General features: G+C 31.2%; 9 protein-coding genes across 9 annotated transcripts; 2 read left to right on the top strand and 7 right to left on the bottom strand.

Annotated features, from left to right (window-relative positions):
- Positions 1–45: 45 nt before the first annotated feature.
- DFA_06719 (uncharacterized protein) lies at positions 46–1,333 on the bottom strand (the record flags this gene model as incomplete). The annotated part of the gene is made up of 3 exons (XM_004356891.1): positions 46–60; positions 90–795; positions 915–1,333. The coding sequence occupies 3 exons, from the start codon at positions 1,331–1,333 to the stop codon at positions 46–48; spliced, it is 1,140 nt and encodes a 379-aa protein (XP_004356945.1).
- A 365-nt stretch (positions 1,334–1,698) lies between these two features.
- DFA_06718 (uncharacterized protein) lies at positions 1,699–7,361 on the bottom strand (the record flags this gene model as incomplete). The annotated part of the gene is made up of 2 exons (XM_004356890.1): positions 1,699–3,291; positions 3,849–7,361. 2 exons carry the CDS (start codon positions 7,359–7,361, stop codon positions 1,699–1,701), a joined length of 5,106 nt encoding a protein of 1,701 aa, XP_004356944.1.
- A 312-nt stretch (positions 7,362–7,673) lies between these two features.
- On the bottom strand, positions 7,674–8,747 carry DFA_06717 (uncharacterized protein; the record flags this gene model as incomplete). The annotated part of the gene is made up of 4 exons (XM_004356889.1): positions 7,674–7,726; positions 7,802–7,941; positions 8,527–8,665; positions 8,738–8,747. The coding sequence occupies 4 exons, from the start codon at positions 8,745–8,747 to the stop codon at positions 7,674–7,676; spliced, it is 342 nt and encodes a 113-aa protein (XP_004356943.1).
- A 1,765-nt stretch (positions 8,748–10,512) lies between these two features.
- Positions 10,513–11,256, top strand: DFA_06716 (uncharacterized protein; the record flags this gene model as incomplete). The annotated part of the gene is made up of 2 exons (XM_004356888.1): positions 10,513–11,065; positions 11,132–11,256. The coding sequence occupies 2 exons, from the start codon at positions 10,513–10,515 to the stop codon at positions 11,254–11,256; spliced, it is 678 nt and encodes a 225-aa protein (XP_004356942.1).
- A 215-nt stretch (positions 11,257–11,471) lies between these two features.
- Positions 11,472–11,707, bottom strand: DFA_06715 (uncharacterized protein; the record flags this gene model as incomplete). The annotated part of the gene is made up of 2 exons (XM_004356887.1): positions 11,472–11,626; positions 11,698–11,707. The coding sequence occupies 2 exons, from the start codon at positions 11,705–11,707 to the stop codon at positions 11,472–11,474; spliced, it is 165 nt and encodes a 54-aa protein (XP_004356941.1).
- A 1,039-nt stretch (positions 11,708–12,746) lies between these two features.
- DFA_06714 (uncharacterized protein) lies at positions 12,747–12,978 on the top strand (the record flags this gene model as incomplete). Its single annotated transcript, XM_004356886.1, has 2 exons — positions 12,747–12,756; positions 12,824–12,978. The coding sequence occupies 2 exons, from the start codon at positions 12,747–12,749 to the stop codon at positions 12,976–12,978; spliced, it is 165 nt and encodes a 54-aa protein (XP_004356940.1).
- A 454-nt stretch (positions 12,979–13,432) lies between these two features.
- DFA_06713 (uncharacterized protein) lies at positions 13,433–14,604 on the bottom strand (the record flags this gene model as incomplete). The annotated part of the gene is made up of 3 exons (XM_004356885.1): positions 13,433–13,712; positions 14,356–14,512; positions 14,592–14,604. The coding sequence occupies 3 exons, from the start codon at positions 14,602–14,604 to the stop codon at positions 13,433–13,435; spliced, it is 450 nt and encodes a 149-aa protein (XP_004356939.1).
- A 932-nt stretch (positions 14,605–15,536) lies between these two features.
- On the bottom strand, positions 15,537–16,756 carry DFA_06712 (uncharacterized protein; the record flags this gene model as incomplete). The annotated part of the gene is made up of 4 exons (XM_004356884.1): positions 15,537–15,554; positions 16,388–16,466; positions 16,515–16,665; positions 16,744–16,756. 4 exons carry the CDS (start codon positions 16,754–16,756, stop codon positions 15,537–15,539), a joined length of 261 nt encoding a protein of 86 aa, XP_004356938.1.
- Positions 16,757–18,182: 1,426 nt separating this feature from the next.
- Positions 18,183–24,214, bottom strand: DFA_06711 (uncharacterized protein; the record flags this gene model as incomplete). Its single annotated transcript, XM_004356883.1, has 16 exons — positions 18,183–18,214; positions 18,313–18,332; positions 18,413–18,549; positions 19,011–19,417; positions 19,585–19,905; positions 20,171–20,445; positions 20,528–20,593; positions 20,890–20,943; positions 21,016–21,133; positions 21,691–22,197; positions 22,286–22,789; positions 22,895–23,082; positions 23,278–23,346; positions 23,763–23,880; positions 23,983–24,027; positions 24,142–24,214. The coding sequence occupies 16 exons, from the start codon at positions 24,212–24,214 to the stop codon at positions 18,183–18,185; spliced, it is 2,934 nt and encodes a 977-aa protein (XP_004356937.1).
- Between the last annotated feature and the right edge of the window lie 85 nt (positions 24,215–24,299).

The raw sequence follows: 24,299 nt of genomic DNA, 5'->3' as shown, positions 1-24,299 counted from the left end.
ATTGCAATAAGTTGTGCTTGTCTGAGTGATTGTGCTTTGTTTAGTTTAGAGTTGATCAAACTGGAGTAGAAACTTTCGATCATTCTCACTGTCAGTGGTGTATCTGGTAACTCCCAATGACTGGCGACAACTGATAGAGCACCTGCACAATGAAATGACCAAACCAATCCAATGAGACCTTGTTGTTTGTTGTTTCCTTTACCAGAGTGACAACAACTTAGAAATACTGTATCTGATTGGATTCCATTGACAAGTTGAATAATGTCTTCTGCGTATAGTTTGGCTGGTTTGCCATCCTCTCGTTCAGCCAATGTCAATGATCCTTTGAATAATGTTGATCCCTTCTTTCCATTGGATCCACCATGAACTGCAAAGTGGATGTATCGTAGTATTGTATTCTCTAAAATATCTAGAACATTTGGTAGAGTTGCTTCTGGGCCTATCAACTTATGACAAGTGTATTCAGATTGTTGGAATAGTTGTTCACACATATTCACCTCGACTTGTGCAGAAGTTAATTTCTTTTCTTTGTCACTTGTATATGGATTACCAACTAATAATACATTCGGTCTATTATTATTATTATTATTATTATAACTATTATCAATATTATTATTATTATTATGTTGTAATTGAGATAGATTATTATTATTATTATTATTACAGTTATTATTAACTTTAGAAATCTCAGCTACTCTTTCTGTTTCTAACGTTTTACCAAACGAAGTTGCGCATTTTGCAATCTCTATTGCTTGTATCTCATCTGGACCTGCGCGGGGTTCATTCATCGTATTACTATTATTATTATTATTATTATTATTATTATTATTATTATTATTATTATTATTATTGTTGTTGTTATTGTTGTTGTAATTCCTGCTTGTTGTCTGGTTTGTTTTAAAAGATTTGCAAACTTTAAGGAAAGTGATGATCTACCTCCTCCACTTGCTGATGATGACGGAGACTTTTCAACATTATCCACATTATTACTATTTTGTGGGACTGTAACAAATTTACGAGTGAAATTAGAGATGATTTTAAATTTGATTTTTGGTAATTGTTTGATATTGATTTTTTCATTTGCAATGACATAACAATGATCAGCAACGTAGACAATAAATGTAGAGTTGGTTGTTGAAGATAGTTTTTGCATTTCATCCAAAGATAGAAGGAGTTTGTTGTTGTTGTTGTCTTTTGTGTTGAGATCAAATCGGTTGGTGAGAGTTCTGCACATAGTCATTGATCTTCTTTCATCAAATGATAATAGCGCTTCTATTTTCTGACCCAACATTAATTGACAATATTCCAACTCGGGGAAAAATGTTATAATCATGTGTGATACCCAACAGCTTTTTTCCCTGTTTGTCATTGATTGAATCTCCTGTTACATAATCCAATATATTTTGCTTGCTTTCCAAAAGAAGGTTTGTTGCCTTTTGATACTGTCCTCTTTCAATGAGTGATATGGAGACACGGATAAGTGCTAAACTGTATGATGAACTTTTTTTGAATAGTCGGATCTCTTCTGGTGTGGTGTATGGAAAGTCAGTGTCCAGAAACTTTTCAACTTCTGTTATTGGATGTTCGGCGACGAGAGTACCTAACAATATGATACGAGTTTGAACTCTGTGGTCCTCGTTTAGATTTGATTCTAATCGTTTCCAATATTTTTCTATTTCATTCGAGGGGTCTATCAAATCATGAGGAAGTTTGAGGGATAAAGCAGTCGATCATTTTTTGTGAGCATTCTCTTGCTTTTTCATATTGGTGTGTACTAAAATAATATGTAGCCTCTGCATTGGCATAGTTCCAATGGTATCCACCGATATAGACTGGACCCAATTGTTTGAGATAACCATATAATCTCTCTATTCTCTCATCAGGTTCTACTTGAAAGGAGTTGGGGATGAGGCACATAAACATCTGTATCTCCTCTCTGGTCAGCGGAGATTCATTCCTTTCAATCTCATGGAATATTTGTAGTGCCAGATCGATCGATGTTTTCAAGTCTTCAGAAACCGAAGCATGAAATTGGTAGAAATGTCGTTTTGGATGGTGAGAAAAATCCAAGACATATGTCAGCTCTTTGTGGTATTGTTCTATTTGGCTCTCGAGAAACGATACATTGACTTGAGAAATGGTGCCTATTTGGTGCCATATTTTTAACTTTGTGTTTCTAATAAGATAGATAAGGATCTCGATTAGCTGGTTTGGCATGTGATTTTGTTGATAATCCTGTGTAATGATGTTGTATGCCGTCCCCAATCCTTTCAACGCTAGGTCTATCGTTCCAGTATGCATACAAAGAACATACGACGCTTCAACTAGTCGCTCTATCTTTGCATACATTGATTCCAACTTGTCAACCATAAGAAGAAATCTTTGGAAATAGTTTTGACTTTGCAAAGTGTTGGAACCCATACTATTTAGGCCAATGGCGCTTAACATACATATATTCATTAAAATTTTATTAAGAATATAATTGTCTCTCAGTGGCAATTGCTCAACAACGAAATTCATTTGAAATACTCTTTGTTCTTTTCCTAATATCACTAGTTGTTTTTGTTGTTGTTGTTGAAGTTGTTGTCTTACTGTATCCAATAAAATAGAGATCATTTTGATTTTCTTTGATATGGAATATGCCAATTGAGTGATCTCCTCATAGTCCTTTGTTTTCAGACTAGTATCGAATACCTCCCATTCAACCAATAACAAATTGTACAGTGACCCGATATAGGTGATTCTTTTAGCCAAATCATCTAAACCACCATTTCCAATTTCAAACCAACGATACCATTGACCTGACTCCAATGACTTTGTATACCAATCATTTTGTGATAACATATCTTGATATATTAGTTTACCATACGCTAGTGCAATATCGTAATGACCAAGCTCCATTGCACATAAAGATATGATTGACTTTATATGGATTGGGTGCACCCATTCGTTTTGGTCACCATCAACTAATTTGGGGTAGGTCAGACAAAACGACTCAAAGTAGGTGAACAATTCGAATATCTCTGCGTAGCCATTGTCACCCTTGTGAATAGAGGCAACCCAAATTTTGTATGCACAATTAAGCAGTAACCGCATATAGTCTGTAGTTCGATCCATACCCACTACTTTAAACCATTCAGTGAATAGTAGAGGTGCAGCACGATAAATGCTAAAACATTCCTTTACTTCTACTCCCTGATGGCCAGGTGGCAACGAAAATATGTTGTTGCTAATAAATTCTAATTTATCTAAAACACCTATCAATGTTTGAGAATCATTTGTTGGTGTCATCTATATATATATATATATATATTTATATAACATTGTAAAAATAATAATGATATGTTAGTAACATATTTGTCGACTTCTATGTTAAATAAATATACCTTTTTCTAATATAAATTGAGATCTACCTATCTATTTTCTCCTACCACTCCTATCAACTATTGATGTTTTGTTCAAAGTTCTTCATGATGATACATAAAATCAGCTGAACAACTATCAAATATTTAGGTTTACAAAATGTGGTGATGATTATAAATTAAATTCAAAATTTAATTAAATTAAATTTCCTTAACCCTTTGATAGGAATTGATTTCTTTTAGATTATTATCATTTTTTTATTTTATTACTTGTTTATTTATTTTTAACAAATAATAATATTACCACCACGATAGTTTGGTAACCTATTTAATTTATTAATTTAAACCAGATAGAAATAAAGGTGCCCATGATCTCGGGTCATCACGATCTTGATTGATTGCAATTAATTGTGCTTGTCGAAGTGATTGAGCTTTGTTTAGTTTAGAGTTGATCAAACTGGAGTAGAAACACTCGATCATTCTTACTGTAAGGGGTGTATCTGGTAACTCCCAATGACTAGCAACAACCGATAGAGCACCTGCACAATGAAATGACCAAACCAATCCAATGAGACCTTGTTGTTTGTTGTTTCCTTTACCAGAGTGACAACAACTTAGAAATACTGTATGTGATTGGATTCCATTGACAAGTTGAATAATATCTTCAGAGAATAGTTTGGCTGGTTTGCCATTTTTACGTCTACATAATTCTAATGATCCTTTGAATGATGAGAAATTACTTTTTCCATTGAATCCACCATGACATGCAAAGTGGATATGTTGTAATCTTGTATTTTCTAAAATTGATCTAACCATTGTTAGATTTGCATTTTCGTGCAACAAAGTATAACAGGTATATTCAGATTGTTGGAATAGTTGTTGACACTTATTCACCTCTACCTCTGTAAAATCTAATCCACTTCCAATTGGATTACCAACTAATAATACATTATTATTATTATTATTATTATTATTATTATTAGAATGTTGTAAATGAGATAGAGTATTTAATAATGATAATGATGGTGTGGTGGATATTGGGAATCTTTCGACAAGATATTGACCATTTTTATCGATCAATGCAGAGAATGGAGCATTGGATAAATTTTCATTTGGAACAAAGACCAATGTTCTGTCGTTTGAAGAAGAAGGTAAATACTCTTCGATTGGTTCGATTAATTCACTGTACCATTGTTTTAATTTTTCAACCAATTCTTCCTTTTTTGTTAAATGAGATAGTGAAGGGGATTGATCTGATCTAAATCTATAATATTCTTGAATTTCATTTTCATATTCATTTTCATCACCACTTTCATTTTCTTCATCACTTTCATCTTCCTCTGCTTGTTGTCTGGTTGGTTTTAATAAATTTGCAAATGCTGATGAAAGTGATCCACTTCCACTTGAAGGAGATTTTGATTTCTTTTTTTCTCTTGAATTATCTCTGCTATTATTCATTGGCAAATGAATAATACTTCGTTCTTTAAATGATGATAAACCATTTTCAGAAATTTTAACAAATGCACGAGTAAAATTAGAAATGATTTTAACTTTGATTTGTAATTGTTTGATATTGACTCCTTTATGATCAATGACATAACAATGATCAGCAACGTAGACAATAAATGTAGAGTTGGTTGTTGATGATAGTTTTTTCATTTCATCAATCGACAGAAGGAGTTTGTTGTTGTTGTTGTTATTATTCTTGTTGCTGTCTTTTGTGTTGAGATTAAATCGATTGGCAAGTGTTCGACACAAAGTCATTGATCTTCTTTCATCAAATGATAATAGCGCTTCTATTTTCCTATCCAACTGCAATTGACAATATTCCAACTCTGAAAAAAATGATGGAATTGTATCTGTGATACTCATCAGCTTTTTTCCTTGTTTGTCATTGATTGAATCACCAACCACATGAGACAATATATTTTTTCTACTTTCGATTAGAAATTTTGTTGCCTGTTCATACTGTCCTCTTTCAATGAGTGATATGGAGACTCTGATAAGAGCTAAACTGTATAGCTTATTTTCTTTGAATTGTTTGATCTCTTCTGGTGTGCTGTATGGAAAGTCTGTCAAGATAAACTTTTCAACTTCTTCAGGTGGATGTGTTGCTGCTATGATCCCCAACAATACGGTACGAGTGTAAACTCTGTCGGCAACGGTATCGTTTAGATTTGATTCCAATCGTTTCCAACATTTCTCTACAGTCGAGGGGTCCAAAAAATCAAAGACAAGAGGATCCCGGTATGAATAATGAGGGGCCATGGGAGGGACAGTCGTTTGTTCTTTTGATTTCTCGATCTTGATAATTTCGGTTGTCATTTTGTTTGCTTCCTCTATTTCTCCATGAAACATGTGTATACCATGCAGTATGGTGTATGAACGGATTAGTTCATCTTGTTGTTGTGAGTCGCGATTGTCTATCAATTTTTGTGCACACACCTTTGCTTTTTCATATTGGTGTGTATTAAAATAATAGGTAGCCTCTGCATTGGCATAATGCCAACTAGGCATAATGGAATAGACAGGTCCCAATCTTTTGAGGAACCCATATAATCTCTCCATTCTCTCGTCTAGTGTCATTGGAGAGTAGCTAGGTATGAGACCAACAAACGATTGAATTTCATCTCTAGTCAGCGATGATTCATTCCTATCAATCTCTTGGAGCAGGTCGAGTGCAAGATTGATAGATGATTCAAAGTCTTGAACGAGGACAGACACTCTAAAATGGTAGAAATGTCGTTTTGGATGTTGTGAGTACTCCAAGACATGAATCATTTCTTTGTGGTATTGGTCTATTTGGCTTTGGAGACACAATAAATCAGCTTGGGTCATACTAGTGTCTATTTGGTTTTTAATTTTAATTGAAATGGTTTCCATGAGTTCTGGTAGGATCTCGACCAACTGGTTGTCGGGTGAGACATTGTGTGGCGGTTGTAGTGCGATGTTGTAGGCCATGGTCAGTCCTTGCAACGCTAAATCAATTGTTCCAGTAAAGATACAAAGAATTCTTGACGCTTGAACGAGTTGTGCTACCTTTTCTGTATTTGATTCCAACTTGTCAACCAATTGAAGAAACCTTTGGAAATAGTTTTGACTTTGAAAGGTGTCAAATTGACGGGTGGTGATATTTAGACACGAGCGTATATACAATACCGCACTATCATAATCTCCAGTTGAATCTGATAATATCGATGAATAATCGAAATTATAAATTTCATCCTTTCCCAGTGATTGTTCAACAACCAAATCCATTTTAAATAATGAATTTCTTTCCTCTATCTCTAATATATCTTTTTGTTGTTGTTGTCTTTCTAAATCCAATAAAATAAATATTATTTTAATTTTCTTTGATACTGAATAGGTCAATTGATCAATCTCTTCTTTATCATTTAATAACAGATTAGCTTTTAGTACATCCCATTCAACCACTATCAACTGTAACAATGACTTGATATTCTCAACTATATTGACCAATTCATTTGAACCACCACCTCCAACTGTAAACCAACGATACCATTGACCTGACTCCAATGCCTTTGTAAACCAATCATTTTGTGACAGTATATCTTGATACACTAATTGACCATACTCTTGTCCAACATCGGGATGACCTAGATTCATTGCACAAATGTAGAGAATTGAGTGTACTTTGATTGGGTTATACACCAAGACATCTGGGTAGGTCTGACAAAACGATTGAAAGTATGTAAACAATTCGAATATCTCAGAGTAGCTATTTGCACCGTTTTGAGTGGCGACCCACATTTGGTTTGCAAAGCTAAGCAGTGATAGCATATAGTCTGCTGCTATTTTGATATTCGTGCTTACAAACCATTCAGTGAGTGGTGGTGTAAGACGATACATTTTAAGACATCCCTCTACAGCTAGCGGATAAACCAACGTAAAAAAGTTGTTGTTTATCATCTTTGTGATTGCCTCTGTAACGGCAGTCAATACTTTAGAATAATCTTCTTGTTGTAATTCTTCTGTCATCTATTGTAATAATGATAATTAGTAATCTTATTGTGTCTCTCTTTCCTTTGATTTCATTTCTATGTACATACTTTTTTGATTAAAATGTTGATAGTAAAATTTAATGATCATCTGATGATGAATGATCGATCAGTGCAGAGATTACAATGATTGATTAAAGATAAGTTGTTGACTACTACTATTTATTAAGAGCATGAGTTGTCTTTGAAAGATTATCAAAACTGATAATTTTTCCCAAGATGTTATCATAAAAACAAAAAATTTATAATATTATTATTATTATTATGTAATTAATTTTTATTTAATATTTAATTAATTTAGACCAGACAAAAATAATGGTGCCCATGATCTTGGGTCACCAAGGTCTTGATTGATTCAATTAATTTTGTTTGTTGAAGTGATCGAACGAATAAAAGGTATTTATTGGATGGTTTACTTACCCCAAAATTCAAAATGATCACATTGTTCAGGTCTTCTAGATCGAGAACAATCAACATCACTACAATTTCTACATTGGGCTACAATCGTGATCAGCACACCTGATTTTGGAACAATCTTAGGCACTTGATAAATAAACAAACTAAAACTAAAGTTTTTTTAAAAAATGGTTATTATTACTAATTTCATTGTTTAAAAAAATAATAAAAATATTTATTTGTTGATAATAAACAAGTAATTAAATTCCAAACATTGAAATGTTGAGTGAAGATGTATTTTTTTCATAAGAATTAAAATGTTTTTGATTTTGATTAAAATGTTGATGATGGTAAATGATCATCTATGATTTAAAAGATAAAATAAGGTTAAATATTAAAAGAGCTATTATTATTAAAATGATCTCTGCTAATAATAGGAAATAACAAATATTTAAATATTGCACCCTCTTTGTGGTTTTTTTTTATTGACTTGCAAATATTGCAATTCATTGTGCTTGTCAAAGTGATCAATTTTAAACTCATTGTTTAAGTTTAAAATTGATCAAGCTGGAGTAGAAACACTCGATCATATCCACTAGAGTCTGATCAGTGAATACTGCCCCCTAATATCATGTGCCATTGTATATTCATTTGAATAATGCATCTGCGGTGATGGTCGGCAGAGAGAGGTATGATAAAGCGAAATCGAGAATTTGAAGATATCGATTTCAATCTCAATATCGATTTACCACTTGCACCAATATGGACGAGAGAATGCAGATGTTTCATTGGTATTCATTATTGATTGATGGTTGGCACCATTATTGTTGATCACAATCATTTGTGCAGATGATGAAAATTGGTTGATTGAAATCTTGGTTAATGATTCTAAAAATAAATAAATTAAAATATTAATATGAATTTAAAAAATGTTTAAGATTATAAATGATGTATACATACTGAAGAGCATTTTTAATTTGTGTGTGTTTGATATAAATAAATAGATATTTAGTTGTTGTTGTTGATTTGATGATATTAAACTATCAATGTTTAATTGTATTTATAGTGAATTCCAAATTGAATGGTTATACTATCAATCAATCAACCAGTCACCACCACAATACCACAATTTAAATGTTGTTGTCATTAGTAAAATGACAATCTAGAAATTGATAGTGTCATACATAAACACATGGAACCCGGAAATATTCGGATATTATTATTATTATTATTATTATTATTATTATTATTATTATTATTACTTGTATTATTGACACAAAACAAAATGATTAGCAGTAAGTGAATGATATCATGTTGTGTGTTGAGTGTGTTGTGGGGTGGTTGAAAACTTAAATTCGATAGAATCTTTAATCAGATGATGATGATTCTATTCTATTCTATCATATCTTAGTTGTGTGTGTTTTTTGTAAAAGATATCTATACAAAAATAAATGTATCAATTAGCATTCCATTCTCTCTTTATCTTTCTCTTCTCTAACCAGTGTAAGAGTTTGTTTTCCCAAGATGAATGACGAAATCAATCAATCAATCAAAGATAATTGACAGTTTAATACTTAGCATTCCCATTTCCAAATGACATCTGACAATTATAATGATGACAACACTTGTCGTTAAATGCTATATACAAGTGATCCTACACTAAAGATTAGACTTACTTTTAAATAGTTTGATCTCTCTCTCTCTTTATGTTGACAACACACACCCGCCCACCTACTGTTCTTCTTTAATACATTATGAGGAGTAAACAAAAGCATAAATAGCTTCCCATGGTTGTTGGAATAAATCAAACAAATCATCAATCCTCTTTATTCTATAATTAATTTAAACCAATCTTTTAAAACCTCTAAAAACAAAATGATATATAGTAAGTATTATTATTATGATTATCTATGAAAAAGATAATTTAAATTATTTACTAATTCTTACTCTTTGTTTTTACTCTAATAGCTACTCTTACCAAGATCTCCATGAAGCAATCAACTTCATCATCATCATTATTTGTATCAAATTGTTCAACAATGAATAGCGTGACCAGTCAACAACAACAAACATTACAATCCAACAATACTACATCTAAATTTATGCGTCCATCGTGGGCATTTGGATACTGTTAACTGTTAACTGTTTGCTGTTTACTGATATCTACTTTCTTATAATTATTGATCGACAAAGTTCATTCATCGACTACGAATGATTCATTCTAAATAAACCAAATACTGTATATACTACTATTATAATTTATCAAACTACACTATTATCTCTTTCATTGTAATGATCAATATTTTGTAAAAGAACTTTCACCCAAAATTTACTGTTATCTGTCTTTTTTTTAATATTTTAAAATAAATCGTTCGTTACTGGGATCTAGAGAAGTTCTATTCCCAATAATACAAGCTTATTATTCACATGACAATAACAATAAAAAATATTCCATCTCTTTATCTATCTGTAACCCAAGATTCTTCAAATAATTATTTAAATTTATTATTTTTGATCCATCATCGGAGGTCATTTTTAAAAGATATTTTTGCTAAAGTGTTGGAGCCAAAGATATTTTTATTTTAATTGTGCATGTGACATCATTAAAATGAAGGGCACACCCTCTTTGTTGAATTCAATTTCATTCTTTCATAACTTCAATCAATCAAACTACTCTGTATATCTTTTTTTATCTTAATTCTATCTAACAATCTTTTTGTTTATATATAACATAAATGAAATTTTTTAACACTTTTATTGTGGCATCTTTAATGGTAGCCATCTGTTTAAAGAGTTATGTAGATGCCGTAACCTATTTACAAATGGTACCATATGCCGATCCAAATTGTACAGAGTCTGATGGATCGTATGGAGTTGGGTTCTCATTCCAAGTAGGTCAATGTATGGGAGTTGGAGACTTGGCTCCAGGAGCACAAAATATCTATGTATCTGTAAACAACGATGAAACCATAGCAACCATCTCGAGCTACAAAAACTACGATCCAACATGTGAATATAGAAATCCAAATGGTAACTCTACTTGGGTGGTTGGTGGATGCTACCGTGCACCTGCCTATGCTAACATTGGCTACAAGGTGACCAATAATTTCGTTCGTGTCTCAATCGTAGATAACCCATCCTATGTCCCACTCTATGGCTTCAAACAAGCAGTATACTCTGATAGACAATGTTCATCCGATCCACAGTGGTACTATTACTATACAAATGGTACAGTCTTCCACTGGGGAACTGAATATTCACAAACTTTTTATTGTGAAGAATATACCAGTAAGTCTAAAAACAAACAAAAAACCATATCAACTACTAACACTTTTCTTCAACTATACACAATAGGTATTGTAGTCACATGTAATGGTACTGCTTCACAACCATCATGCGCATCATATAATGTAAACCAAGGTTGTTCCCGTGATGTTTGGAATTTACATGAACACAATTACTACTTAAATTCTTGCTAAAACAACACAACAAGATTAATAATACTAATTAAATTTGATTATGGTATTATAATATTATGTACATTTATTGTTTTAAATAAAGAGTCGATTCATTTTAAATTAAATTAAATAATTAAATAATTAAATAGTTGGTTGGTATGATAAAAGTCGGATATCTATGCCAGTTGAAAGAAACTATAGTGGAATTTCAATATTACAGTATTGGCAATATCGATTTACCACTTGCACCAATATGGACGAGAGAATGCAGATGTTTCATTGGTATTCATCATTGATTGATGGTTGGCACCATTATTGTTGATCATAATAATTGAATGATTCATTTGTGCAGATGATGAAAATTGGTTGATTGAAATCTTGGTTAATGATTCTAAAAATAAATTAAATAAATATTAATATTAATTTTAAATTAAATAATATAATTGATTTTAATTTACATACTGAAGAGCATTTTTAATTTGTGTGTTTTGATTTAATTTAAATAAATAGATATTTAGTAGTTGTTGTTGTTGTTGTTGATTTGATGATATTAAACAATCAATGTTTAATTGTATTTATAGTGAATTCCAAATTGAATGCATTAGCCATCAATCATCACCACTACCACAAATAAATGATGATGATGTTGTTGTCATTAGTAAAATGACAATCTAGAAATTGATAGTGTCATTTATAAACATGGATCATTTAATATTCGGATATTATTATTTTGATTGTTAAGGAGTGCTGTGTGTGAGTGTGGAAAGTAAAGTATAATGATATCATGTTGTGTTTTGAGGGTTGTGTTGAGTGTGTTGTGGTGGTGTGGTTGAAAACTTAAATTCGATAGAATCTTTAATCAAAATGATGATATGATTCTATTCTATATATCTAAATGTCATTTCTTTAAACAATGTCGACTAAATGCTAAATATATAATAATAAATTCTAATCAATTCAACTAAAATTTGATGATGATGATTCTCCCACCACCAACCACACTTGTCTATCGAACACGTGTCGTGTCATGTCATGCTGTTCATTGTTGTTTTAAATATATACATCATCAACCAAACCAAACAAAACCAAACCTAAACCAAAAAGTTGACGCCTTTGACGTGCATCTGATGATTATTCATCACAAACGCGATATTTATCAATTCGAATGTTGACAACACTGACTATGCATTTACTAAACTAAATGAATTGAATCAGTGGGTGCGCTATTAATAATATGATCATATTAATAGATTAATTATAATATGGTGCAATTACGTACATTTAAAATTAAATGGATTAATGATTATATATGATTTAGATGGAGTGGCGAGCATGTTGACAACACTAGCTAATAGCTAATAGATACACACATCTTTTGGGTGACAACCATTCAGTATAAATAGCCAAGATATGAATATCATTTTAAAATATCAAACCAACCAATTAACAATTAACAATTAACAATCAACTCTTTGATCTTTTAACGATTAACTATATACACTATTTAAAAAATGATTTACAGTAAGTATTAATTAAAAATGAATGAACAAATGAACAAGCAACTTACTAGATTTCTATTTTCCTATAGATACACTTTCAAAGATTTCAATAAAGCAATCTGTACTATTGAACAACTCTTCTTCTTCTTCTTCTTTTTCTACTGTGCAACAACAAAACCAACAACAATCCAATAATTCCATCACTAGATTCATGCGTCCAGCTTGGGCATTTGGATATATCTAGACATGTATATTATACCAAACCAAATTAAATAATTATTTAAATAATTCTAAATCGATTTAGAATGAATTGTAGCCTTATTCTAATGTACTATAGTTGTAAATAAAAATAAATAAATTATTAATAAACTCTAATATCTTTTTTTACGTACCTCTCTCTCTCTCTTTTATTATCTTGATTGCGTGTTTTTGAAATTGAATCTTGAACCAGACCAGTTCCTTTAGTCCAACAACAAGATATAATAAACATTGATTATTCCTAGATATCGATTATTTTGAGTATTATATCTTGTTGTTGGACTAAACACTTATAAAAAAATCCCTCTATGATGTTTAATATTTAATATTTAATATATTATATTAATTATTCTTACCATTAACTATATACTCGTCAGTACAGTTATCCTTGGCATCCTCCAGTTGGTCAATGAGAATGTTGTACAGTGGGATAACACCTGCTAGAGACCCGTTTCTAACCGACATGTCAACTCTTTGACCTTATCCAATGGCACTAGTAGTTTTTCCTCGGTTGTGGTTGGTGCTTGTTGTCTTCCAATATATTGGCTTGCTCTAGAATTGGTTCCACGTTCTCTTGGGACCAAATTATGGCCTCTGCCTGTTCTGGTTGTTGGTCCTGCTGCTGTTGCTGTTGCTGCTGCTGTTGTTGTACTGGTTGGTTGGGTTGAATCATTAGTATTATTATTATTAATATTACTATCTACGGCTTGTTTGTTTTGACTTGGCACATATAACTGAATGATTTCTATGTATATCAATACACAACAACATGAAAAAAGACCAATCAATAATTCTGAAGAATGCATTGATAACCAATCAATGCACACATGTTCTTCCCTCCTTTTTCATGTTGTTGTTGTAGTTGATCCGTATACTATAGTGCTTAAGCTATTAGTGCTTGAGAAATGTGGTATATGAAGGTGTGCGTGTGATAAAAGGAGGGAACAATAAGAACGCATTGATAACCAATCAATTTGGTGATCAATTCACACATGCACATGTTCTTAAAGAAAACAAAAGGATTTTGTAAAGTTTCAACTACTCTAATTTTAAAAAAAAAATATTTTTAAATTTAAAAAATAATATTAAAAGAAAAGGTAGATGAATACTATTAGATTTCAAACCATGATGATTGTGTGTACGTATTTGATGGTACGAAGGAATTTTTTTTGATTGTTTTTAATTATTTAAATTTAATTTTATTTATTTTAATAAATAGATATGATATAATATGATTTACAAAATGTCATAGATTTTGATTGTGAACATTAAAGTGATTATTATTATTATTATTTACAAGATTCGATTGATCACTTTTTAATAAATTAAGAGTGTTGGATAGTTGATCTCATGATGAATTTACCATTTTCCCCAGAATGGTTTGGAAAAGGCGTTCATATTTTCAGATTGAATACTGCTTCCATTGTTCATTGAAATAATCATTGAGTTATTTGAAGAGGAACATGATTGTTTAATAGAGTTGGTGTTGTTGTTGATTGATCCAATCTTTGAAAGTGATGCTATAATTAATTAAATTAAAAGTTTGATATTAGAATATTGTTTTAAATTGAAATTGAATTAGATTTAATTAATACATACCAAATAATGACATTTTAGATTAATTTAATTTAAGATTTGATAGTTTTTAATTTAAAACTTTGATTTAGTTGTTTGTTGTTGATTTGATGATTTGAATGATTGCGAATCAATTCCTATTTATACTCTTTTGTTGGTGTGTTTTGTGTTGTGGTTTGATAGAGGTAGGGGGGTAAGAGAATGACAGTAATTCTATAGAGATTAGAATCACAGAACATAAAGTTGTTGTCATCACGTAAACCAACCTAGAGATGATGTCGCAAACATCAAATTGATTTAAACCAAATCAAAATGTAAAATCAGTGGTTAATATCAAACCAACGTCAGAAATCATTATGATGATAATTAAGAGATGTAGAATATTTGTGGTTATCATTTTTTTGATTTTTTAAAAAACCACAAACTTAAATTGTTGGGGTGTTGTATGACCATTCACTTCTTTTTTGAAAATACGGGAAAGTTAAACCAAACCAACAAACAAATACTAAAGACCACTGCCATTCCAAGTGATGTGCCACTTGATCAAGTGATTGACTAGACACACGGCACTATGCATTTAAAAGCTCCATCTTGTTCCAAAAAATATTATCGATTATTATTATTATTATTATTGACCACTCAAAGTTGATAGAATGAAAGGACTCAAACCTTAAAAGACTCACAATGTCCTGTTGTATATACACATATTTATATCTTCTCATATATAGTACACTTATACTTTATTCCATTATACCTATAAAAAAGAAATAGGTTAATATCAGATTGGCTAATTATTATGTTCAAAAATTGATGTATATAGAAAATGGGAAAGTTATTTACAATGAATAATTAATTAAATCCAAGCTTGTTGTGTTTATATTAAATATTAAATATTGAGTTGATCATCAACGACGTTGGATTGTTGTTGTTTTTTTTTGGTTGGTTGGTTGGTTTAATTTACAATTTAATTTAATTTATCATTCCATTCTATAATATACAAATTTTTTGTACCCTAACCCTATGGACAATTTAAAAATATTTTTATGGATGGATTGATTAGGCTTGGAATATGATCTATTCTCGATAGAATGTATATCGTCATCACATAACATTCTTTGGTTTGATAGGGAATGTATAACCATTTATCTATAGTAAATTCAAATGAAATGGGGGTATAGAGTCAGTAGGGAACAAAACCTATTGGTTCTCTCTCTTCAATGTTGCTTACCTGTTTGTAAATAGTATGAAAAGTACCGATTGAATTGGTTGATGTCAACGCTATACATCATACATCAATCTACTGAGTATTTCCAAACACTGTCAGTGCACACTATCCCATCAACGCGTTAAAATTATTTTTGAAAACCATCTAATATGAATCTACCTGTGTTGTTGTCATCCATGTAAATATAATGGTGTTGATTGAACTGAGTAACAGTAGATAATCAATTAATGTTGACAACAACATTAACTATTACACAACCTAATAATAATTCAGTTTAAACTAATATCGTTGAATCGAAAGATCGAATGATCAGCTTATCTCTTTTTCCTTTGGCTCCTATCAGATCTTTATGATCATTAGAATAAGCGCGTATAATATCTAGTACATTTAAGTTGACAATTCTCTTTCTATTGAAATGAATAATAAGATGCAAATATGTATTTATAACTTCATTCTCGATCTTGTGATGATTAAAAAAAAAAAAAAAAGAAATGAGAGAGGAACAAGATTGACCACCCAACATGATTTAAATTTTAATAAATAGATTTTAATTTAATTTTATTTTAATAAATAGATATGATATAATATGATTTACAAAATGTATTAGATTTTGATTGTGAACATTAAAGTGATTATTGTTATTATTATTATTATTTACAAGATTCGATTGATCACTTTTTAATAAATTAAGAGAGTTGGTTTTGATCCCATGTTGAATTTACCATTTTCCCCAGAATGGTTTGGAGAAGGCATTCATGTTTTCAGATTGAATACTGCTTCCATTGTTCATTGAAATAATCATTGAATTATTTGAAGAGGATTGTTTAATAGAGTTGGTGTTGTTGTTGATTGATCCAATCTTTGAAAGTGATGCTATAATTAATTAAATTAAATTTTGATATTAGAATATTGTTTTAAATTGGAATTGAATTAGATTTGATTAATACATACCAAATAATGACATTTTTAGATTAATTTAATTTAAGATTTGATAGTTTTTAATTTAAAACTTTGTTTGTTGATTGTTGATTTAGTTGTTTGTTGTTGATTTGATGATTTGAATGATTGTGAATCAATTTCTATTTATACTCTCTTGTTGGTGTGTTGTGGAATGTGGATATTGATTGAATTGTGTGGAGTGGTTGAATCACGGAATTAAAGTTGTTGTCATCATCATGTAAACTAAATAACAGATGATTTCGCAACATTCCAAGCATATCAAAATGTAAATCAAAATTGATAAACGCCATTAACGGTATTATTAAAGATGTAGAATAGAATGTGGTTTGTGTGCTGACATCACTTTTACTATTCCAACAGTGTGGGTGGAAAATGAATAATAATATCTATTACCAATTACACACCACTGTACAATCCACGCTATCCTTATGAATTTATGATCATAATCTAATAATTTAAATTATCATAAACTAAACTATACTATGTTGTGAGGGTACCCTAGATCTAATATGAGAAAAGAGGACCTTTTTTTTTAAAGCCTCCAACTATAATCACATTTTCATTAGATTCGAAAAATGATTTGATTGTATCCCTATTTTAAATTAAAAAATGATATTAATATATATTGGGATAATAGATATTATATTATAGATTACTTTTGATAGGTATCGAGTTCATTTGATTTAAAAGATAAATAAATGAACAAGCAAACGAAACTAAAAACAATTGAAATGAATAATTGATAAAAGTTCATCTTTTATACTTGCTGATGACGACGATGGCGATGGATAATTCAAATGCTAGCATTAATCTAGAAATCTGATTTACAAATTTCGAAATAGCATAAATTGTCGTAAGCCAATCATTGTAAATTAAATTAAATCGGCCAACCGATGGAAATAGACTATATTAGGCTTGATTAAAATCTATTCTCGTCTGTCGTCAACATACATCATCATCATCATCATCATACAATTTAATCAATTAATATGATTGCTAAATAAAAGAGATAAAAGAGTTAGAGTCATTGATGTATATCTGTAAAATCAGATGATGATGGCACATATCATACCTTTAGTCTGTGTACATTGTTTGTAAATAGTGATGGGTCCGGAATTAAATTGGTTGATGTCAACATTGAATAGATTATTTTGATGAATCGTTCAAAACACACACAGTCAACCAAATCATCATAATTTTTGAAAAGCATCTATTACAGATCTACCAATGTTGTTGTCATCCATGTAAATTATAAATGCTAATTGACTACTACCACTGACAACAATAGATTATCAGTTAATGTTGACAACAACATAAACTGCGATCGTGGGTTTGCATTTTGATTGATTTCGAATATGATGATAATGATGATCAATGCTAATTATAATTCTCAACTGCCGTTGTTGTTGTTGTTGGGAATACCCAACTATTTAAGGAATATTACGTAAACAGTATAACAATACTAAAAAAGTAAATTATCAAATATATTAATTAATTAATTATTAAACGCTAAAATGTTATTTGGTAAATATCATCATCAAAATCATCATTGATACATACATACACCACTTAAATTAGATCTGATTATTAATCATCATTCTTCTTTTTCAATTATATAGCTGCACTATCTAATAAAATGGGATTGAACATGATGACCAACAACAACCATAACCAATCGTTGTCATCATCCTCTTCGTATATATTATCGTCATCATCCTCGACATCGTTGACATCTACACAACAATCATTTAACCATCTATCTGTATTTTCTAAACCACTTTGGAGTCGTTGGTAATACTAATAATATCACTGATCGCTTCAGCAACCAACCAAACATATCTGCACCTTCAACGATGATTGATCGTTGATGATTGTTATTGACCGATCAAACAAACAATCAACCGTGGATTGTATATAACGATACGATTAGTATACTACTACTACTACTACTACTGCTGATGATAAGTTGTGATAAATAATATTATTCATAATGAACTTCATCAACAACACTCTTTTGTAAATAATTAAAATAAATAAAATAAAAAATCTGTTTCTCCTCTGTATCCTTTATCCAAAAAAAAATTGGAAACCTATTATTTACATTACACCATTATTATTACATATACTAGTTACAAATATTATTATTTATATTTTCTTTAACTGAGCATATCTTTTCTTGTCTTTAATTCTAGTCGAGTGTTGAATTTTATCCTTGAGTTGATCAGTCGTTTTCTCTTGATACGAATGGATATTAAAACAGCAGAACCTGCTACCAATGCACCTCCTAAAACACCTGCAATAATATAATATTTGCTGTTTGATTGGTAATCGCTATTACTAATCTTTGGGTTATCGCTATCGTTTGATGAAGAGGAAGAAGAGGATGAAGAAGAAGAAGAAGATGAGGAGGTATTGGGATATTTAATATAAATAGAATCAAAAGATGTGAATGAGTGTCCATCGATTGAAATATAAATCTCAACGTATTCACCATCATCATCATCATCATCATCATCGACTCTTCCTCGACCATTTGTATTCAAAGTAATATTACACTCCAAATAAGTTGAATTGATCGATGAAATAATACAATCGGTATTATTGATCAGGACCGATGACATTGTTGTACTTGTTTGATTAATCATTCCAAATTGACCAATTAATTCTAATTTATATTGTTGTGGAGTTGTTGATTCATTCGTCATCGGCATCATCGTTATAGTATAATTATTGGGGAAAAGTAAAGGGTATTCTATTGGATTTGGAGATAGAGTTAATTAATTAATGTGTTCATTATTAATGATAGTGGGTAGAATAGAGATTAATACATACGTCTTGCAAAATTGTATTGATATATTTCATTATTTCTGATATTGGCAATATTATATTTCAATAGAGTTGATTGTGATGATATTTGCAGTGGAAAGAAACATGATAGTGTATCATTGATATAAATACTATTGTATTTCCGACAAGCTGCACCATTTAAAGATATAGTGTGTGGGATATTGATATTATAGTTTAGGTTGATTAATACGTCGACTCCAAAAGGTTGTTGATTTATAGTTATAAATTTGCCAAGATTGATTCGAGTAAATGACACTGGAATAGAGGCTGTTGTACCTCTACTAGTACTCAACAGTACTTGATCTTCTATTGGACTTAAATAGGTTCTTTGGTATTCCACAATTTGGTTGGAAAGTATAAAACTAGTCACTCCATTGGGTGAGGAGAAGTCAAACCCAAAAAAAGATGATTGAAGATTATTACCATTGATAATGACTGTATCGGGTTGCTTATAGTATAGTGATGTTACCTGATATCTAAACAGAGAGATAGAGAGAGAGAGAAAGAGAGAAACATAAATAATTATTATTATTTCGATTATTTGATATTGTTGAGTGATGATGCATCATACCACAAGGATAAAAGGATAGGTCCAGCATAGAAGTTCCAAACATATAAGGAGATAGTGCGCCATCAAAGCATTTGAAACAATCGGCTTTATATGTGGCAGGTGGCGTGTCGTCTGGCGAATAATCAAATATCCTGCTGGCTCCACACAAAGAGTCTGGCAACCTAAAGTTCGTTTTAGTAGATGGCACGAATCGGCTTAACGGAGTCAAATAAAAGACCGACATTAGACCCTCTCCCAAACCATCTGGTATAGTTTCAATGTAATTATTTAAACTTCTATTTATTTGCAACAATGGAATGAGGGAATAAATATATATCCAAGAGTGAGAGAGATAGATAGATAGGCGTGCATACATACATAGCAGTCAATCGAGGATAATATAATGAATTGATATTCTTTGGAATGGTTGGACTTCTGTATGCTCTATATAATACAATAGACAGTCAGAGTAGTAGAGGGAGTAAAATATTATTGTTAGATGCTTCTCTGGTACCATACTTTGTATTTATATTCACCTATACTATACATACAAGGTAGTGAGTTTGTTTAAATTGAATGGGAACCCATCGGGAATATACTGAATGTGAGGTTTTGTGATTTGCAGTGTTTTGAGTTTAGATAGGTTCCTCACCATATAGAGAATGTTGATACTGCCATCCCTCTGGAGCGAGTTGATTGTAAGCTCGACCAAATTTGGGAAATAGAGCGCTGAAATCGACCGTTCTGGTAATTCATAGTTGGTGTATTGTTGTGATCTGACCGATAAAAATGATCTACAATCCAAATAGAATCAAAAATAACTAAGTAAGTCTAATGTTTGACCAACAGTTAACTGTGATACATACAGAGATGTAAACGATCCCTTGACAACGACAACATCTCCTTTATCGTAATTTGATAATACATTATCAACCAGTGTCCAATTCATCATGTATTGTTTGATCATAAACGTCAGTGATGGTACTATAGTATAAATCAATCAATAATAATAATAAATTAAATTGATCGCGTTATTGTTAATGATATTTATACACTCAAATTTTAATGACTGTAAACTATAGATCTATCGACAGATCTGTCTATCTTACCTTCTTTAGCATTGATCGTTAGAGGAGGAGGAGGAGGTTGAGCATTGACTACAAGGATGGTAAACCAGAGGGAGAAGATGAGGAAGATGAAACTTCTTAGTTTGCAGTGAGACAACATCAACCGTCTGAGCAAAGGGGTATATACTCTATCTGCCCTATCTATCTATGTATATATTTGTTATTGAATCATCCGATCGGAGTGCCTCGATACAACTACCCATGATCGTTTTATAAAATTAAATAAAAATAACAAGAATAATAGCGCTGAAAATATCTGGGTTTTTTTCTTTAGAAATAGTATTTATTATTTCTACTCAAATAGAAATAATATCAGTTGAACTACTATCGCGAATAATATTATTTATATTGTCTTTAATTCTAGTCGAGTGTTGAATTTTATCCTTGAGTTGATCAGTTGTTTTCTCTTGATACGAATGATTATTAAAACAGCAGAACCTGCTACCAATGCACCTCCTAAAACACCTGCAATAATATAATATTTGCTGTTTGATTGGTAATCATTACTAATCTTTGGGTTATCGCTATCGTTTGAAGAGGAAGAGGAAGATGAAGAGGATGATGAAGTATTGGGATATATAGCAGGATATTCAATATAAATAGAATCAAAAGATGTGAATGAGTGTCCATCGATTGAAATATAAATCTCAACGTATTCACCATCATCATCATCATCATCATCATCGACTCTTCCTCGACCATTTGTATTCAATGTAATATTACACTCCAAATAAGTTGAATTGATCGATGAAATAATACAATCGGTATTATTGATCAGGACCGATGACATTGTTGTACTTGTTTGATTAATCATTCCAAATTGACCAATTAATTCTAATTTATATTGTTGTGGAGTTGTTGATTCATTCGTCATCGGCATCATCGTTATAGTATAATTATTGGGTGAAAGTAAAGGATATTCTATTGGATTTGGAGATAGAGTTAATTAATTAATGTGTTCATTATTAATGATGGTGGGTAGAATAGAACTGTGATTAATACTACATACGTCTTGTAAAATTGTATTGATATATTTCATGATTCTCAGTGTTGGCAATATTATAATTCAATAGAGTTGATTGTGATGATATTTGAAGTGGAAAGAAACATGATAATGTATCGTTGATATAGACTGCATTATTATTATTATATTTCCGACAAGCTGCACCATTTAAAGATATAAAGTGTTGGATATTGATATTATAGTTTAGGTTGATTGATATGTTGACTCCAAAAGGTTGTTGATTTATAGTTATAAATTTGCCAAGATTGATTCGAGTGAATAATACTGGAATGGAAGCTGAAGTTCTACCTGTTCTACTAATACCCAGCACCACTCGATCTTCTATTGGATTTAAATTGGATCGTTTGTATTGCATCATATGGTTGAAGAGTATGTACTCGGACATACCATTGGGTGATGGAGTATATTGCAACCAAGACCATAGAAGATTATTACCATTGATAATGACTGTATCGTTTTGCTTATAGTATAGTGATGTTACCCTGATATCTAAAAGAGAAAGAAAGAAAGAAAGAAAAAAGTAAATAATTATTTCCATTATTATTATTATTATTTGTTGTTGTACGTCGTAGTCATCTGATTGATTCATCATACCACAAGGATAATAATATTCTCCAAAAAAAAATGAAAGTCCTGAAAAATAAGGAGATTGTGCGCCACCAAAACATTGGAAACATTCGGCTTCATATGTGATCTTCTCGGTGACTGGTTTATCACTAGAGAGGTACGACCCGCACATCGAGTCTGGAAACCGAAATACTCGAGTCGATGGTGTATAATAGCTATGAAGTTTTAAAGGTCTCAGAAGCACTTTCATCCTAAGACCCTCTCCAAAACCATCTGGCATAGGTTCAATCTGAAAGTCTATATTGCTAGTTTGATTACAAACAACATTTTGGGTTAGTTATAAACATTTATATATATATATATATCTCGAGCATGTTTTACTGTAAATATATGTGATCGTGCATACATACAAATCAGCCAATTTAGGATAATATAATGAATTGATATTCTTTGGAATGGTGGTTGGGCCACGGTACATTCTAAATGAATGAAACGTTTCATTAGTTAGGTATCCGGATGAATGTGTAGTACTCCTACTCCTGCTACTCACATCTTACATACAAATAATTTAGTTTGTCCAAAGTGAATGGGAATCCATCGGGAATATAGGGAATGTGAGGGTTTACGATTAATAATCTTCTGAGGTTGGATAGGTTCCTGACCATGTATAGAATGTTGATACTGCCATCTTTTTGAAACGAATCAATTGAAAGAGAGGTCAAGTTTGGGAAATAAAGTGCCGAAAGTGATCGGTCTGGTAATTCATAGTTAACAAATTGTTGTGCTGCGGACACCATCAATGTCCTACAATCCGATGATGGTAAGCAAGCAAGTAAGTAAGACAGTAAGTCATTTTCAAAGTACATCAGAAGAAGAACCAATTTTGTATACATACAGAGAAGTAATCGATCCATCGACAACAGAGACATAAAAAGCATTGTAATTTGATAATACATTATCAACCAACGTCCAATTCATTCCATATTGTTTGATCATAAAAGTCAGAGATGGTACTATAATATAAATTAATCAACCGATAGATCGATCGTTAGTGTCAATGATTTACAGATGACTATAAACTCTTACGTGACAATATCTATCTATCTAAATCTTACCTTCATCAGCATTGATTGTTAGAGGAGGGGTAGGTTGAGCATTGACTATGGGGATGTTAACAGACACTATCACTTGCAGTAGATACCATAGGAAGATGATGAAGATAAAACTTCTTAGTTTGTAGTGAGACAACATGAACCAGCCTATTCTCTATCTGCCCTTTCTATCTATATATGCTTTTGTAATATCGGCCGAATCACAGACAGATTGACACGTCTGATCTTTCACCATTTTTGAAGACCATGCGCGAAAAGTCAAAACAAACTAAAAACTCAGAGTTTGTTTTAAAAATAAATTATAGAATAAATTTACTTAA

This window comes from Cavenderia fasciculata (assembly GCF_000203815.1).
Source record: "Cavenderia fasciculata unplaced genomic scaffold Scf_EJPB12P01AWP9W-5, whole genome shotgun sequence".
Classification (NCBI taxonomy): Eukaryota; Evosea; class Eumycetozoa; order Acytosteliales; family Cavenderiaceae; genus Cavenderia; species Cavenderia fasciculata.
The sequence above is the reverse complement of the archived record's forward strand: the minus strand, read 5'-3'. Positions and strand labels throughout refer to the sequence as shown.